Source organism: Sardina pilchardus, chromosome 6, assembly GCF_963854185.1.
Source record: "Sardina pilchardus chromosome 6, fSarPil1.1, whole genome shotgun sequence".
In the NCBI taxonomy this organism is placed as follows: Eukaryota; Metazoa; Chordata; class Actinopteri; order Clupeiformes; family Clupeidae; genus Sardina; species Sardina pilchardus.
Genome location: NC_084999.1, coordinates 8,802,038 through 8,821,370, shown reverse-complemented (window position 1 = coordinate 8,821,370; position 19,333 = coordinate 8,802,038). Strand labels below are relative to the sequence as shown.

General features: G+C 42.8%; 2 protein-coding genes across 2 annotated transcripts in view; both read right to left on the bottom strand.

Moving 5' to 3' along the window:
* Nucleotides 1-184: 184 nt before the first annotated feature.
* prune (prune exopolyphosphatase) lies at nucleotides 185-10,648 on the bottom strand. Its single transcript, XM_062538324.1, has 8 exons — nucleotides 10,480-10,648; nucleotides 7,560-7,664; nucleotides 7,137-7,339; nucleotides 5,894-6,078; nucleotides 5,078-5,236; nucleotides 4,604-4,698; nucleotides 3,584-3,742; nucleotides 185-2,413 (listed from the first exon to the last, which is right to left on the bottom strand). The coding sequence occupies exons 1-8, from the start codon at nucleotides 10,516-10,518 to the stop codon at nucleotides 1,988-1,990; spliced, it is 1,371 nt and encodes a 456-aa protein (XP_062394308.1). The 5' UTR covers nucleotides 10,519-10,648; the 3' UTR covers nucleotides 185-1,987.
* Nucleotides 10,649-11,365: 717 nt separating this feature from the next.
* Nucleotides 11,366-19,333, bottom strand: part of myo1eb (myosin IEb) — a 21,036-nt gene continuing 13,068 nt past the window's right edge. The window contains exons 18-27 of the mRNA XM_062538323.1: nucleotides 18,747-18,891; nucleotides 17,828-17,942; nucleotides 17,367-17,536; nucleotides 17,073-17,218; nucleotides 16,481-16,627; nucleotides 15,911-16,068; nucleotides 15,672-15,746; nucleotides 15,179-15,374; nucleotides 13,791-13,966; nucleotides 11,366-12,332 (exon numbers count right to left, since the gene is read on the bottom strand). Coding sequence (XP_062394307.1) covers nucleotides 12,256-12,332; nucleotides 13,791-13,966; nucleotides 15,179-15,374; nucleotides 15,672-15,746; nucleotides 15,911-16,068; nucleotides 16,481-16,627; nucleotides 17,073-17,218; nucleotides 17,367-17,536; nucleotides 17,828-17,942; nucleotides 18,747-18,891 — 1,405 coding nt within the window. The 3' untranslated portion in view covers nucleotides 11,366-12,255. The remainder of the gene's footprint in view (nucleotides 12,333-13,790; nucleotides 13,967-15,178; nucleotides 15,375-15,671; nucleotides 15,747-15,910; nucleotides 16,069-16,480; nucleotides 16,628-17,072; nucleotides 17,219-17,366; nucleotides 17,537-17,827; nucleotides 17,943-18,746; nucleotides 18,892-19,333) is intronic.

The window sequence follows — 19,333 nt, the reverse complement described above, 5'->3', positions numbered from 1 at the left end:
TCTGAGATCTCTCCATGGTCCTAAAAACCTAGTATTTTCAGGATACCTGCAAGCCATTTCCATATTAGAGAAAAGTTGTTTAGTGCGGTATGTGGTATGATGTTTTATAGTGTACTTATAACCTATAACTTATAACATAAAGTATTAACTAATGCAATCACAATGGAAAATTACAACAACAAAATGTGTTAAAAATCATTTAATACTTTGAAATTGCAATTGAATACATCTGGATGAACGGAACATTTCATTAATAACAATACATTTTGCAATATTTGTACACTTTTAAGTGAGGCAAGAAGAATTAAGTCTGACATGTAGTGGTATATCATTGGCGTCTGATTGTCCTGTAACACTGTCAAGAAAGGTGTGTACAATTTATGGATAAATAGATAGCTATATTTTGGTCATAGATATGGTTGAACAACACTTGCCACATGACACTTGACCATTTTTCAGTTAATGAAATATTATCTATCCAATATTGGCTGATGACGTACTGTAACTGAGAAATTAGCAGATGCCATGAACAGTCACTCGGGCATGCTGCCCCCTCAAGACTGTGATACATAATACTTTTATATAATATATATATATATAACAATGGAATCCTCAACTCAGCATTTGTACATGCTATAGAAATGATATAGATCACCTAATCAAAGTGATGCACTGTCACTTTTATATATTACTCAAATTATGATTGTGATCAGAAATCAATTTTAAAGCTCACCCTGTAAACCACTGATATGTTTTTTTTTTTTCAAATATTTTTTCAAGATCACCAAAACACGTAATCATGTTTCTTTTGGATAATGCATGTCTAATGTGACTCTTTGCAGCATAACTGTGATTTACAAATAACAGACAGGCGACTCTGGTAACACTGCCTGTGTTCAAACCAGTCACATAGTAGTGATCTTAACAAAGGCTTCATTGCTCTGATCTTAAAATGTTAAAGCCACACTTTTGTCCAAAAGGACATTACAAGATGCTTACATAAAACCTTAATTTCTCATGAATGCCAAAACAATAATCTTAATAAATTATATACTGTATATGATTAAATTTTTGAGTAATAAATGTTCTTCGTACCGCTTTTCATTAAAGGCAAGAAACCTTCAATACGTTACCTTCATAACATATCCACCATGAATACTGGTGTCCTCTCTACTGAGGATCACACGATTGTACTTCAACATGTGTACTGCGAGCCCTTTGTGTCATTCTTCACGCCGAGCCCACACACAGCAACACTGATAGGAACCTCCATAATATTATGTTTAAAACAAAACACACTCCGTTTAGCATCCTTTCAGAACGTTGATAAGGAGCATCCTAAATTATCACAAACTTCAGAAAGTAGTATCCACAAGGTTTAAAGCTTTGGGATCAAGGGCTGTAAAAGCCTCCATCAAACCAGTCCACTTCACTTTAGTTTGAACGTACCTCCCCTAATTACATTATGAACTGATCATAAATTCTAGCTTTGGATGTCAAAACATGTCTTAATGAAAAAGATGAAAAAAAAAAGCTTAATTGGATTTCTAATTTCAGGACACTTCGTAAGTTCATGTATCTGGAGATACAGACCACAAGGGCCACTCACCTAGTCAAAAATAATAATAGAGCAGATCTCTCACACGCTGAGCAATTACGCTGAGCAATTACGCTTTGCGTCGTCATTCTCAGTTAGATCACATCAACAGCTGCATGTCTAGTCCAAAGCAATGAAACACTCCCAATGTATGATCATCTCCAATTGACCTCTGTTTGACCCGCGCCGACAGCCAAGATGGTCCTCCGCGTCGTCCCCTCTCCGTCGTGTTATTCATGCAGATCTTAACTACACACATGCAGTCAGGTTCAGGCCAAGAGAAATCCCACAAGTTCCCACAGCAAAACAGCGGTTCCACACAGGCTCCTGATCCACGGGGCCCCAGACGCGAGGCGAGGGAGGCAGAGGCTGGGCGTTTCAAAGGGACTCTCAGAGCTCGTCCTCCGGCTCGTCCCGGCTGGTCATCCTGCTGAATTTCTCCACAATGGCCTCCTCGCTGATCCTGGGCAGCCCGTCGTCCAGCGGGCAGCCCTCCACCAGGCTGTTCATGGGTGTCGGGGGCACGTTCGAGTCCTCCTCCATGCCCGAGTCCTCAGTGCACTGATGGGAGTGGTACCGTCCTCCCTCCTCCATACCCGGGCAGCAGACTCCCTCCAGGTCACCAAGGTCGTCCAGGTTTCCGGAGGGGGCCGTTCTTTTCTCCCAAGACTTGAGGAAGTCCTTGATGATGGGCAAAACCTTTTTGCGAGAGGCCAGTGTGTTGCCCTGGACGTAGGCCTTCACGTCATGGTATGGGCTGCTCATCGGAGAGAGATCCAAGCTGGGGGTCTGAGCTTTTTGCAAAGCTTGGCTCATCTGTGGGATCACACACACACACACACACACACACACACACACCAGACACACACACACACACACACACACTTTTCAATAAAGAATCTGCAACTTGTCAGGTAATTTATTAACCATTAACCATCTGCTAATGATTATTTTGTTGGCTTTTATAAGATGACTTAAATGTAAACTGAACATTATTTTAGTATATTGTTAGGGTTCTGTTATTGTGTAACAGGTAGATTGTACTCTTCCTCTCCTTCTCAAGTCAACAGGACCACATACGGAAAGGATGAAAGGAGTCATACATCAGCCTGTCACTAGCTCGATCAAGAGAAAAACTGTTTTCTTTACAGTGAAAATGTATGCTGACGAGTTCAGTCTGGTCATTGACACTTTACTGCACAAGTCTGCAGTACTGACAATCCAGCCTTTTACGGGTGACTACGAGGATGCGGCTGAGTGGATAATGGCAGATTTCTCCTCTCTGTGAGGAGAACTATCCCCAGGAGGTGTGTCTAGCTTAAAAAGCAAGGACTTGCTATTTTACAAAAAGCAGCCCACTCAACTGGAAGCCTTACACATAGCCTGGGTTGCAGCTTATGTGTTCTTATAGCCTGCAGTCAAAGTTGGAAAGCTTCCATTAGTAACCACAAAACATTGCCTCCAACTCTGAAGAATTCCATAAAGACCCAAGCTCAAACTTGGACATGCAGCTCCTAGAATACACCACATCCTTCAGACAACATGAACTTGAGTACATTAGACAGCCTCTAAAACCTCTGCTATCTGTCTGAACCGGCTATTCCACTGTCCAGGGGATATTTCTTTAACCACTAGGCCATAAGAACCACAAAACCATATTACAGTATGTTGCCTCAGTCTATTGCTAGTCTTATATTCATGTTGTTCTCCCCTGTCTATGGTTAACCAGATCATTGACCAAACCACTGTGGTCAACATTTATTTTGCCAGGACCCAAACTTACTACACTACATTACAAAACATAAAAAAAAACATATAAAAGTGTGTTCTTTCCTGATTCAAATATGCCAAAGATCACAGAGTGCCACGAAGCTCTAGCTTCTGTGCCTTTTATTATTATCATTGCTGTTATGAAAGGATACTGAGGGTGACACACAAACAAGACTGCATTTTCATATCAGATAGGAGTCAAACACAAAACATCACCTCGTCCCTGTATAGACTGCTGGAGCTGTAGACCGCAAGCTGACGGAATGGCTCGTTATTTTCACGGAATGAAATCGTCATGGCTACCAGGAGGTTGTATTTGTGCTTGTGACAGAACTCGCAGAGCTCCTGCTGCAGGCCACGTCTCTGTAGGAAAGCCTGTAGAGAGACACAGAGTTCAGCATGGGAGATCTGAGGCCACTTGGGCTTTCTTCCTTTCAAGCGAGATTGTGACAGAAGGGGAGTCGTCATGAAACACTCCTGCCTAATCCCAATGGGGTGTATGTGTGTGTGTATGTGTGTGTGTGTAGTTTGTGGGTGTGTACAAACACAATACCCAACCCTGTGGTTGAGCAGGGAGTGGCTGACTGCGTGCACGCATTGCAACATTCTAGCATTTGTAACTCATTACTGAGCAGGAATCCACATTACTGTTTGGGCTCGGTCCATAAGTTTGTCATGCTGGTCCTGAACAAGCATGCTTTTGTCAAAGCAATTCAATCACGTTACGTATCAGGATCTCCGACATGAAAACCTCCCACATTCAGGGAAAATTAGATCCATTTGAGAGAACTCAACTAACCATCAGCGCAAAGCACATTAACTTTATGTCCACTTCTGGGTTAACATCAGATAGCATGTAATCAGTCTAAGCATAATTGTATATCTTCAATGTCTATTGATAGCAAGTATGCATACAAGTGACAAAAATAAACAACATGCCATTCTAATAGCAGAGTCAGAATTGTATACAGTTTTGGGCAGACATTTAATGAGTTCACAATGTAGAACAAAATAGTTCACAAAAAAATGAAATGTATAAATTTAGGTTTATGAATTCAAAATCTTAAAACGAATATATTGTCCCTCCCTAGACTCAGAGATGTGTTAAAAAAAAAAAGAAAAAACGCAAGTTGTGTTGTTTTCAACACAATCATTTTAAGAATGCATTATGAGGTAACTAGTATACATTTACGAAGCCGTTATATGTATAAATTCACTAATACTTGTGAAACGTACCTCTAGCGTCATGTAAACAACACTAACGGCCAGGTTGAGGTCTCCACCAGTGGCAGCCTTCATGTCTTTCAACAGCATCTGTTCAGTGGTGAGGCCTGTGACCACATCAAAACATCTCATGAAACTCTCTGCAATAAGTTGGCTCTTTTTCAAGTTCACAGACATCTTATCCACCAGACAGTGGGTACAATTATCAGAATACGGAGCACATGAGCTCACGACTTTGATATGGCCAGAGGGGACTGTGCTGTGCTGATAGACAGATAGGTTGTGCTACTTTGTTCAGGTTGCTTTGGTAAGTATGATCCTTACTAAAGGTCAATGTCCCACTATGGACAGAAAGAGGAGACACGCACACAAGAAGAAAGGCATTGATAAAGAAAACAGGATTGATAAACAAAAGGACAAACAGACAGATCTGTGGAACAGGTTAGGGAAGGGAATCTGAGAATCCCTTGAAAAAGCCTGACTCACCCGATACATCAAACTTGGCATTCTGCAAGGACTGAAAGAGGGCGCCTCTCGGTGGCAGGTTAGGGAAGCGAGACTCCAGGAGCACAGCATACTGGCTATCTTTGGGAGTGACCTTCCCAGCCTCGGGCGCCATGTTCACGCAGTCCAACACGATCGTGCCTGAGTTAGACCGCAGCAGGAATGTCCTTAACTTCATTTGCACATTAACACGGCATTCTACTGTATCTCAGCAACCTCGCTAAATAAGAGTCTCTGGCACTGATGAACTGCACATTCCAGAACAGCATTAACCAACACCAGGCTTCAAGATTAAACTTCACTACCAATTACACTCAATAAAGCTCAGTGGATACATACACGAAAGCCCAGTATTCAGGTGAGACATAGGTTAGAGCACAGAAAAGCATTTGACGAGAGCTTGGGCTCTCTGCCATTTGAAGCCTGAGCCACTGGGGAGTCCAAGACTATTTGTGTTTCCTACCATCATAATACTCATAATCACTTGACATACAGCAACATGACAAGATGCGACGGCACATAACTTGTAGGAAGATGAAGTGCATTAGCCATTCAGATGGTGGTGGGTATTTTATTCATTACTGAATATTAAGACATAATCAAACCCACATGGGAGGCTTCCCATGCTGGGAACCCATCAATCCACATAAAGCCGCCTGAATCAAAGCCAGGTTGTCTGGCATACAGAGATCAAGGCTCTGGAGTCGGGTAATCCTCCGTTATTTATTGGCATGGGGCCACCGGGGACAAGCATTCCCGTCCGGTCTCCCATGGAGAGCCGGTTGCCATGGTAGTTACCGTATAAGAGCTGTGCCACCTGTTGGTCGAGCAGGTCGGGGGTCTTCTGCGAGATCCGCTCCGTCACCAGCGTGCTGCAGGAGCCCACGGTCTCCGCGGTGACCAGGCACGAGGGCGACGGCTTCCTCTCCAGGAGGTGGTGATCGATCACCTCCACCACAGCCTCCTCCAGAGAAGCATCCCCACTGCATGGACACAGACAGACAGACAGACAGACACACATGCACGCACACATGCACGCACCACACACACACACACACACACACACAGACACGCAAGCACACACACAGACACGCAAGCACGCACACATGCACGCAACACACACACACACACACACAGACAAGGTCAGAGAAGAAATGGGAAAAGAGAAAGGAAGAAAGAGAGAGAGAGAAAGGCAAGAGCAGGGGCGGGGCTTAAAGAGGAATACAAGGTGAACAGGAAGAAAAAGATGAAGACAGGAGAAAGCTGAGATGAGAGAAAGCACAAGGTCAAAAGGAAAGACAAACGATCTGACCAGCCATTAGTGTCTGGGGTTCATATGCACTCCTGGTACCTCAGTCGTGTAAATTATTTAACAGCCAAGACATCCATGGAGTTTTGATGAGTACACAGCACTTTTGAAAGCTTTTACAGAGTACATCAAAACAGATAAATAAACCGTTGGCCAGACAAACCGATGAAGCTAAAGACAAACGAGGACATGCACAAACAAGGAAAAGTGACATGAGGAAACAGACATAAAGACATACAGACATAGAGACATATTACAGACATTTGCATCTCTCTAACACGCTGCAGGTAATGCAGCAAGGCTATAGCCTCCTTCATACTCCCGGTGTAAAAACTACACTCTTCCGCTGTCAGGCACGCACAGCTGACAGCGCGGCCGCATTTGTTAGGCGTCATTATCTGCCCATTGAACCACAGCTCAATTGATGGAAATCTTAAATTACCAGTAGATGTGAACAAAAGGTGGGCGTATACATTCCGCATATATGCTTCATGTCTGAATGTCTGCTACCGCCAGAAATGCGGCAAGCAATTATCGCAGAATGTGCGGAAAACCTGTCTGAAAGCGGCTATAGAGACATACAGAGACAGACAGACAGAGACACATAGAGGCAGACAGACAGTAAATAGAGACAGACAGACATAGAGACATACAGACAGACAGATATATACTGTATAGAGACTGACAGACACTAGACAGGTTAATCAACACAGAGTCATTGCAACAGCAGACCTAGGGAGGACATTATGGTCCACCAGTGTTAGGACCAGCTGTTTGGCCTGGTGCAGACCCTGGAGATCGATCTCATCACGGAACACCAGCAGGTCTTGTGCGAGGCCGCTCTCCTTCAGGAGGAACACGTTGTCTGTCCGCAACGGGAATTCCGCCCGCGGGATGTTGAGGACCGGCACCGCCACCTTCCCTGGCTCCATCGTCTGCCCAAATGAAAAGAAAACAAAGACAGATGGGTGAGCGACTAACACCCCTCCCACTGTCCTACCTGAGGAGATACCTGAGGATCTCCCTCTGTTCATAAACCTCAAAACAAACAAACAAAAAAACAGCCATTCAAAATATTGTACTCCAGTACATATGTATACACACGTGATACCCATAGATATAATAAAGCTTTATTATATCTATGGTGAGACCTACCTTAGACAGGAAATAAGCAAATGTAAGGGCTGACACCATTGAGTCACAGTCGCAAGCTTCATTTCCTATGACCACGTGTAGGCCGGGGCTGTCTCTGCTTAAACTCTGGAGTACGGGCACACACAAAGACAAAGACACAAACAAACATCAATGCATGATATTACTAATCTCAGTATTAAGCAAATCATGCAGAAAGATGGATTTAAAATAATGAAATAGGAGTGCAGATTTTGGTCAGCTTAGTCAAATTCCATCACATCCTAAAATGCCACACTGTATTAAGAGAGGGGTTTTCGGCGAGGCATTCCATTGCAGAGGAAACAACAATCAATAAAACGGACTGAAGAGATTCCGGGCACCAGGCAATCTGATAGGAATGTGAATCCGAGGGCACTATAATGGCCCGGTCATGCACTGTGCCAAAACCGTGCACTGGAAAAAGCCCTGCAGCGGCGCCCACGGCGCAGCCTGACAGAATGATGCTGATGCCTGATGATGAGGCTCCCCTGGTCTCGGGGCAACATCTAGGCCTCCAGCCCTGGGCCACCGTCCCTATGACTGAGCTCCAGGTTGGGCTAGGCCTGCATGGGACATGCTGCCCCTAAACCTAGACTAAAGGTTAGCTGTTCGGGGGTGCGTTGCCCAAAAGCATAGTTGCTAACCTGTTAGCATCTTAATTGGTTGGCAATGCGAAATTGCATTGCAACCAACAAAGTTGTTGACTTGGCGACTATGGTTTTGGGCAACGCACCCCCAGGTGGCTGTACTACGGAGCAAGGTAACTGCCTAACCCAGGTAACTTTAGGAGTAACCGCTGATCTCTACAAGAACTGAGCAGCTATTGCTTCTTAAGTGACGCGTTGTTTGAAGATTATCACCTGGTATGCCAGTAACCTTGCTATGCAGTACACCCCTCTGGTCACAGTTTCCCTAAACCACTACACTGTAGTCTGCATCCTCAGAAGTCCTCCATGCTCTCACTAAAAGAGGTCTTGGCCATCAGGAAGAATGTTTTTTTTTTACATAAGATGTGTTATGTAAACTTTAGCCCTTTAGCAAAAAAGAAGGGGAGAGGGAGAGAGAGAGAGAGAGAGAGAGAGAGAAAAGAGATGGCCTTAAAAGCTGATTCAGAGTCAGTGGGCCTCAGATGATGATGATGATGATGATGATGATGATGATGATGAATCCTCAGCAGGGCAAAGGAGCAAGGTCAAGCTACTCATGGGTGCAACAAAATGGGAGCACAAACTAGGCCTAGCCTCCTTCTTAGGCAAGTCGGTGTGAAAATGGAAAGGAATGGCCTTGTACAGATGTGATGTACAAACAAGGTAACCGAGGGAGCGTTGATGAATGAATGATTGGTGGAATGGCACTGGTTGAAGGGGTCAGGCAGTCCCGGCCCTCTATAAAGCAGCCCTGTCTGTGTGTTTAATTAGCATTTTCAGCCGACTCCATTACTTCAGTGGGGCACAGGAGGCTTCTGTGACGCAAGTGCTTAATGAGGTTCTCTGACTCACGGCACGTTTGCGCTGTTTTGTTCAGTTTGTTCTCTTTCTTTTTTTTGGTCGGGAAACACAACGGAGACTTTCTCAGCAGTGGAAAAAAAAACCCTTCAAGTCACAGCAACAGATGCGTAACAACACGTGTATAAATAGAGCTGTGATGATCACAAAACTCAGCTGCTCATGTGACAATTATCACATCAGACAAAAGTCAGGGGTGGCTAATGCAACAACAACAAAAAATCCACTTCCTTTATCTCAGGAGCGCATGACTAAAAGACAGGACGTATGTGAGTGTTTGTACGGGGGGTGGGGGGGTTGCTGTGTAAGATTAAATGGAGCAGGAGAAAGTAGGTAAATATACTGAACCCATCCTCGTTGTTCCACAGAGGTTGCTGTGTTTGATTTGTCTTCTCTTTGCAGGCACTATGGGACGCTTCATTTGACCTGAAAGCTCAGTGTGTGTGTGTGTGTGTGTGTGTGTGTGTGTGTGTGTGTGTGTGTGTGTGTGTCCTATGGTTCTTCCCCGTGGCTCTGTAGATCATTTTTGCCTGCCATGTGAGGCAAATAAAGTGGCAATGAGTTCTTATCTCCCTCAGTACTTGTTGACAGCAGGTGGCATTGTTTGGGATGAAAACATGCCTGCTGTGGTCTCCAGGGGCTGATAGCTAGGATATAACGTCTCCTGCAATGAGAGACTGACCATATAATACGGCACAGTATGGATTATTTCCTCTGCAAACAAAACCATCCTAATACGTAAAGTACAGCTGCTTGGAATAAATATGATCATGAGAATATGTTAAGCAAACAAAGAAAACGAGCTGTTTTCAGGCTTATCCCGAAGCTCAGGAGGCCACAGCGCCTCTGGGGTCAAATGGAGACCATGGCTTGTGAATGAGCACTTTCAACTTGAAACAGCAGATAGTGCAGAGCAACCTTCACATTCCCGTCGATCCAATCTTTTTGTCAACAATCCGAGAAAAAAAAATTCTGACAGGATGTCACGGGAAGGTTAGAAACATGTTAGACTGGGCGCAGACATATACACGACAACACCTAGATACAATGAATTTAAGAGAATATCTCTGTATTGTCAGGATGTCTAAAAAGTTCATTGTAACTTGGCATCAAACAACGCATTGCATGCAGTGGGGATCACTTCAGCGTTACACCACACTTTGCACTTGCAGTCAGAGAACAGGATAAGAAGTTTATACAGGAATCCGGATGTATCGGTGTATTTTGTTGTAAACCCTTATTTAAATGCAACAAGGTCACTTATTTTTAGCAGTGCAGAACATTATGAACGTTAACATTATTTGCGAATACATTACGACGACCAATAAGAACTATATATAGAAAATGGATGAAGCAAGCCAACCATGCGCGACCCTCTGTACGGTCGGTGCCCTTACCTTAAGCGCATCGCGAGAGCTCCGTAGAAACGATTCCATTTTCACCGGGAGTCTCCAAGATGACAGCTGCCTTAAAATCCTAATAATGGCTGTATTTGCATGTATCTCGCCGATGAAGAATGACTCCGTTACTGACACGTTGCCAACGGGAAAACACTGTGCACGGCTTGTAAACTGATTTAGTAGTGCCATGCGTCGCCACAAGCTGACGTTAAACATACAATGATGAAGTATGGGTAGTGTAGTCTTCACATATTTTGAGAAACGTGAACGTGTGTCTTGTAGTTCTCAGTGAAGCCGCATGGGGGTTCTATTCTTGTACAGTAGGTCAAATAATCAGGGACAATTTTGTCAAACATTTTTACTGACCCTCTTTCAATCCTCGTGTGTTAAGTACATTGGCCAAATACTAGCCTGTGCCATTTTTTCTATATAATTGAAGATTGTAATCATAACCATATAACCAATAACCATAATCAGGTTGCTGAGGGTCCTACCTCAACCCTGACAGAACTCATGCCCTGTGTGTGCAGTGAACTTTACTAGTCCACAACCAAACCAACCAAGTCTGTTTCGTATTTTTCCATGCTTTAACACAGTTTTTATTAGTTATTTAGTACAGTTAAGCCTCAAGTTACTCCTACCTATTGCCAACAATACTTTTTTTGTTATTATTATTTGACCATGACCAATAGGTCTCTTATGCCTTGAAATGACATACATTATGCTAGGGATAGGCCTACAAATGTCAATAGATATTTGGTCAAATAAGACATTTAATTAAGACATTAAATTCTGCATGTGTATAGGCAAAATCATTATTAGCCTTTTTGTCTGCATGTTTGTGTTGCAATATTTTGTCATATTTTTAAAGAAATGCACCCAATTCACAAGATAAAACATTTTTATTTAAACATTTCAAAGAGATCCCAGACACACGTAGTATATAAAACTGTTGCCTCATATGTTCAATGTAGTTTAAGAGGGGGGCAAGACTGAAAAGGCTCTCTCATGGACAGTATCATAAGAACAAGGACTCTGACAAAGGCTCATAAACATTGTACAAAACAAATATGTGTTTGTTTGAATACTAGATCTACTGTAGGTCTGTACAGTGACGGGGTTGAGGAAGCAGCCAGGAAAGTAAGTAACCTGATTCTATTCTTCAACCAACACAATGCAGACTATGGCACTCTCTCGGTCCCTGGAGGGACATTGCCACCTGACTACCAATGTTTGGATTTTTTATGACTGAAATAATACGATGCAACAACGTACAGAATTGAGCACTGCAGTTATGTAGGCTTACTACTGCAGACATATACTGGCTTTCAAGTTGTGCAGGAATTACAATGTTAAAGTGGCGGCAATCTCATTGACAAAAGGCTTAAACATTTGTTCATTTTTTCTTATACCATAAAAATATAAAAATGCACCATATCCTAAAAAATATTTCTATTAAATCTCATTCAATAGCCATTACACATTGGCTATTAGAGTGCTGTGTTCAATAAAATAGCTGACAGATTTTAAGATACTAACATGTTTGTGGGCTGTATGTGTGTGTCTGTATGTGTGCACAAATATATGCATGTGTATGCTTCAGTGTAAAAATCTGTAATTATCTGTAAAAAATGCCTAGAGTGCTTTATATCAGTAAAACACCTGTTTCTGGCATCTTCATTGCTCAAGTTGCCTCTCTGAATATTCACATCAGTTCCATCTCTCTCTTATTAAAAAAAACTGATTGGGTCCTCCAGGTATTCATTCCTTTGTTCAGATTTTTTCAACGTAGTTGCCAGGAAACATTCCCTCTCGTCCTCTCAAGCGGCCATACCACCAGCCAGATGCATCTAAAGCAAAGAGCAGAATATCGTATTCACTGTACAATGCCATGCCAACAGACTCATACCTACAGTACAGTACACCGACCTCTTGCCAGCAAACTTCTCATTTTGTGTCAGGGGGGAAACCACAATGATAACAGAACTGCCAATGTCAATGTTACTAGCCATATTGAAAAAGTAAATGCGTAAATATAAAAAATACCTTCCTGAATTATAGGTGTGTAAGCGGTACACAAAAATCACAATTCGGTACGTACGTCAGTGTAAGTCACGCTTCGGTTCATTTTCAGTACAGTAAGCCCTTAAGTACTGCTCGCCTAACATACACTAACCATAGTGCATTAGTGTATAGTGCACTCAACATACAGTATATAAGGAGGATTAGTATTTTTAAAAGATGTCAGATGTTTTTTGCCATTAACGCACTAAATTGACATATGGTCTGCCACTTAAAGGGATAATCCGGAGTGAAATGCACTTTAGATCAATTTTTCGGACTATTGGGAGTACATACGTTGAGTTGACACCAAAATCATGTCATTCGGATGTATTTTGAGAAAGTTCGCGCTCACCGTTTTTAGCCAAAACTCGTTAGCCTGGAAGTGACCGGGGCGTGTCCTTTCGCCGCTACAAAACGCTATTTTTATGCCTCTTCTACTGTTCCAAACAACACTACACTTACGTGGTAGTGAGTAGAGGTTCCCTAAAGCCAAACCGAAGTATCCGCACGTCTTTATGTGGTCGGATAGAGAGTCCAGAATGAATTTAATCGAGTCCGTACCTTTCCGGAAATGTTAGTAAAGTGTTGTGAAAACGTTGCTAGCTGCAACAGCGACATTTCCGGAAAGGTACTGACTCGATTAAATTAATTCTGGACTCTCTATCCGACCACATAAAGACGTGGGGATACTTCGGTTTGGCTTTAGGGACCCTCTACTCACTACCACGTAAGTGTAGTGTTGTTTGGAACAGTAGAAGAGGTATAAAAATAGCGTTTTGTAGCGGCGAAATTACATGCCCGAGTCACCTCCAGGCTAACGAGTTTTGGCTAAAAACGGTGAGCTCGAACTTTCTCAAAATACATCCGAATGACATGATTTTGGTGTCAACTCAACGTATGTACTCCCAATAGTCCGAAAAATTGATCTAAAGTGCATTTCACTCCGGATTATCCCTTTAATATGTTTGTGTCGGAACTGGGAACTAATTTGAAACATGGTCCACATGTACAGTAAAAAAGCCTACTGTTGATTACTCTTAAAGACTGCATTTGATACATTCAGTACACATCTGTATTGAACCTAACGTCCCATACCTAAATGATTCGGTACGAATACGCGTAACTTTACACCGCTACTGAATAATAACTACACACAACTCAGCATCACAGATGAAAGAGATCTGTCTATATTCCTTGTACAGTACATGACTGGTTATCAGTGTGTATAGACGGTGTGCTCATACCTTGAGTAAGGATGTCAATAACATCGTCAGCGTTGAAGCTGAGCTCATCGGTGTCCTGGGCGTCGTAGGCCCACAGGGCTTTGCACTGAGGCCCTCGTGGCTTGGGCTTGGGCGCGGGCTTGGGACGGCCTGACCCCGGCACGGGCTTGTACTCCTTTGACCGTCTGCGATGTATTCTGAAGATGGGAAACCAGGGCGTCAGTGAACGTATGGATGTGGGATGGATGGGTAGGGACTAGGAGTGGTGCCTGTGATGGTCTTCAAACTTCTTACATACTGTACATACATACATACAGTGAGGAGAAAATGTATTTGATACCATGCTAAAGTTGCCTAAAAAGAGGAATATAAAATCATCCTTTGACAATTGATCTTAATGTCTTAATTAAAAAATTGAGTAAAAATAAAACCGCCAAGTACCCCAATTTTCTTTGTGATTGAAGAATGTTTCATAAATAAATAAATGTTCTTCCTAAATGCTAGGGGGAAGGAAGTATTTGACCCCCAATGTAACCCTATGGGAATTTAACACATAGGGTTAACATAGGGGCAGGCAGATTTTTATTTTTTAAGGCCAGCTATTTCATGGATTCAGGATATTATGCATCCTGATAAAGTTCCCTTGGCCGGTGGAATTAAAATAGCCCCACATCATTACATACTTTTCACCATAGCTAGAGATTGGCATGGTGCTTTTTCCAGTAGGCCTATTAGCCTGTTTGATGCTCATTGAGCTCAATGCAAATCAAACAGGCTAATAGGCCTACTGGAAAAAGCACCATGCCAATCTCTAGGTATGGTGAAGGGTATGTGATGATGTGGGGCTATTTTAATTCCAAAGGCCAAGAGAACTTTATCAGGATGCATAATATTCTGGATCCATGAAATAGCTGGCCTTTAAAAATAAAAATCTGCCTGCCCCTATGTTAACCCTATGTGTTAAATTCCCATAGGGTTACATAGGGGGTCAAATACATCCTTCCCTTAGCATTTAAGGAAAACATTTATTTATTTACAATACATTCTTCAATCACAAAGAAAATTGGCATCCTTGGCGGTTTTATTTTTACTCATTTTTTGAATTAAGGCATTAAGATCAATTGTCAAATGATGATTTTATATTCCTGTTTTAGCATGGTATCAAATACATATGCTCCTCACTGTACATGCATACGTATATATAAATATATATATATATACTGTATAGATACTATACATCAATCGGACAACAATCGGACAGGACAATTCATTCATTTTGGCACAAAATTGCATGAAAGACCGCAAACAAACATCTCCCTGTCTGACTGTCTTTTCATCAGACACCCACCCACACAACCACACACACACACACACACAACTGCACCAAAAACATCACAAAGACTCCTCACCCAGCCACGCCTTGGTCGGGCACATTCATGAAGCCCATGTCCGTGTTCCTAGGGCTGGGGTTGCGGGACTGCCGTTGCTGCCGCTGCTGCCGGGGCAGGCTGGGCTGCTCCATGCTGGACTGCTGGCGGATCAGAGACGCCCTGGACGACTGGCGGCCCCTGCTGTCTCCCCCACGAGGATCATGACGCGGAGCCTCTGCGGATCCACATCAGAAACTCTTTTATAGCCACTTACAGTAGCTCAAGTACTCAGCCATTACAGCACAACATAACAGAACAGACATGGATTACTGCTTGAAGTTCCTACACACCTTGATCAATTTAAGAGTAAAATCTAAATGAGAATTATATTTTAGAAAGTTTAGAAAGTTACATTTGTAGTACCTCAAAAAGAGTGGCAATAATTGGCCAGAAAGAATGAACACACTGGCTAGATACCCCCATTTCACTAGAGACAGGTAAATATACGTCCCATTCCTGAATCGCAACTCACCGCGGGAATAGCCTCTCGAGCTGGGCGCCTGGTTACCCATGTATCTGCTCTTCCTGTGGTCTCGTCGAGTCGGCCCTACAAGGAACAACCAGGTTACTCAGATGCGATCTTGCAAAAATAATGTAGATGAATGAAACTTGAATCCATACTAATAACAGGCTAGCAATGTGCACAAAACAATATTTATTTGGCTCTGATTTAAATATTGTGAACTTTGTACTTCGCATGGTCATACTCACTGGAGTTCTTGGGAAGACCGGGTCCAATGCTGATGATCAGCTGCTTTCCGCTGGGCTTCAGAAGCGCCACGTCTCCCTGGCCCGCCTGGAACTGGATCTGCCTGGAGCCGGCCGACGAGAAAGGACCCCAGCCTCCCTTTTTCACCTTGAACTCCAGCCTGGAAGCCGAGGAAAAAAATGTCCGGCAACATGAGCTGAAACATCATCCTTATTTCTCAAGAAATGTTTACACTGCATTCACTGCAACTGACTTAGAAATCAAATCAAATTGTACAACTTTATCAATAATACAACATAAAAGCTGTTTTACCCATCATAATTCAATTGGTACTTTGGGGTTAACTGTAACCATTTTTGAGGCCGTTTAAAAGGCACCAAATCAACAGGCCACCTGTTCATCATTCACCATTCAAATCAACAGGCCACCTGTGCACCATTCAACAGCCTCAGAAAATGGTTACAGTTAACCCCAAAGTACCATTCAATCAATATTGTATATTCTAGGTTCATCATGAACATATTGAAACCAGCATGATGTCAGTGTGCCAGATTACAAAAATGAGTACATACAGATTGTTAAACTTGATTGGGAGCTTCCTCTGGGTCTTCTCTTCATAGCGTTTAAAAAGCAGGCTGAGAAATTCGGTCTTGAAGACACACTGCAGTACGCTGTCATAGTGCTCCTCATGCACAATGAAGAAATCATCCTGTAACGTACTAAGAGGACAATGCACTCAGCACATACGTAAGTACACACATAATGGCATCATGCTACAGCAATGCAGTGTACTGTAGCGACCAGTTAGATACTGCATAGAGTAATGTAATGCATAAACTCATCAGAAATGCATTTTTTTGTCTTGCTCTACGTGTGCTCTGTTTGTGTTGACTTTGTAAAGTGACCTTGAGTCTGAGAAAGGCGTTAAATAAATAAAACGTATTATTACTGTAATTTCCCAACCATCAGCCATGGACTTATACACTGATTTTGCAAAATGTCTTCAGCTATGAGGTTAACACATGGGAGCAGTTAATATGGCACTAATATGGTTTTGCTTCTTTTAACTGGCATAAAACATTGTCCTGTGGCTTAATACACACAACGGCTAATACACAGGAAATTACTGTATTACTATTATTACATGAAAACTGCTGGTCTTACCTGAGAGAGACAGACTCGATCTTCTCCATCTCAATTTGTCTCTTCAAGACCTCCTGAATCTGTCCCTTATCTGGGCCTTGTTTCACCTTCTCCCGACCAATCAGGTAAAGGAATTTGGAGGTCAGAATGAGGTCACGCTTGACGGGCTGTGGGTAGGTGGGGAGACAAATCCACATAGATCACCATTACATCACCCACACAAGCCAGCAGTGTCCACAGAACACACACACGGCAGAGATAAGAGTGGCAGAACACAGACACTGGTCCTCTGGTAGCAAGTAGCAGGTGACCTACCCTGAACCTGCGGTCGTATTTCACGGCGACGTCAGCAAAGTCGATCCTCTCCCTGCGGCCCACAAACTGCCGGATCTCTGGGTGGTTGTCGGTGCCGATGTAGTCCCCGACGAAGTTGCGGTTCAGGCTGTTCTTCCTGCGTTCCTTCTTATTCAGCAGGATGTCGGACGCTGAAACACAAGACAGCGCTTGTCAAAACAAATCTCTTTCACTCGGCGATAAGGATGATCTCCACTAACATACACATGACAGGCAATAACAGAGAGAGAAACGAATCTACTGCATTCATTTGAGATAGTAGCAGTAGCAGGGTGAAGGATTTTATTACAGTGGAAAGCTTTCAAAGGAGAACCCATTCAATGGGCTCTTTGCACAGATTCATTACATGAAAGCTATAGAAGTAACATCTACTGTATCTACGGATTGACAGAATACTCCATAGGTTATTTGAACCTTCTTACCTTCCTCTCGCATTTTGACGTATTTGCGGACAGCGATGTGTTTGCGCCAGGCTTTCTGGATGACTCGGGCGTACCCGTTATACTTCCGCTCTCTCATCTCCTCCAGCAGGAACAGCTGCACACCAATCACACCAGTTAAATGATTATCAGAGTTTCACTATACACCAGGCACCTCCATGATAAAGAGTGTCAAGAGGTTATTGCTAATCCTGATAAATGACATGGCATTAGATGGTATTACTTAACAACACATGTAGATATGTTGTATGTAATGCCATTAGATATCTAGTACGGTAACTTTACTCTCCGTGTCCGATTGTCCGTCATTCATGTATTTAGCGGAGCTCAAATTCGGTGTAATTTGGAGTCTTATTTTATGAGTGGATGGTGACTGCTACACATGCTGTTGTTGGGCCTTTTTAGGGCTGTGTTCTCTAAAGTAGCTTCAAACAATGTATTGTGACCTTGAGGCGGCCACCACACTATGTACTGATGCGATTTTCCCTCAGGCGTGATGTTTTTCATTAAGAATTGGCAGCAAATGGCTTGAAAACATTGATTAGATTTGTGTGCAACTGAAATAAATTAGTGTTTCCCAGGGCAGCATGGGCACAACAGTAGAAACACACAGAACGCATTCTTTGGTCATTCTTCATTATTCATTCATTCATGGGAAATATCTCAAATATTTGTGAATCAGCCAAGACAATGGTCCGGTCTACGACAATAAGAGTACAATAATATATTTTCTACAATTGTACTCAACATGTACTTAAACTACACTACAGCAAAACATAGATTAACTGAAGAAGACTGAAGAGAAACGCTGCACTGATGCATAATATCCCATTGAGATTATAAATCCAGTGCTATAGATTCACAAAGATCTAGAACTCTCAAGAGAACTACTCCCACGCACCGATTCTGGAGCTTTGATGAAGACCTTGGTCTTCCCCAGTTGGTACTGATCCGAGTCCATGTTGACTGAGCCGAGCAGATGCAGCACCCCTTTCCTCTCGTCTCCTGTCCACCTGGGCCACGACTCTTTGGTCAGAATGGCATACCTGCAAACAGGTAAACAGACAATGGTCATGGAAAAAAACAGCCATGAAAATCTGCACTGAAACAAAAGCTTTTAGTATGAGGATAGGCTTAATATATGCATGGGGAGCTGGCCATAAGAGTACAACAGGATTGTAAATTCAAAAATAGTTTTTCAGGGGATGCTTCAATTCTTTCCACATATCTAATCAGACATCGAATAGAGCACAGGGTCTATACAGAAAGGTGTTGCTTAACACTGGTGAATTAACTTTCAGAGGTGGGAAGTAAAATGTTCACATTGAGTGAAAGCATTGGTTCACGATAGCATGGATGCATAAAGAAAAACCTCCACACATCATGATTGACATTCAAGTAAATTAAAATTTGAGGAGAGTACCGTCACCCCAGGCATATACACTTTACCATTCCGTGTTATACCTGTAAAACTTCAGTCATTAAAAG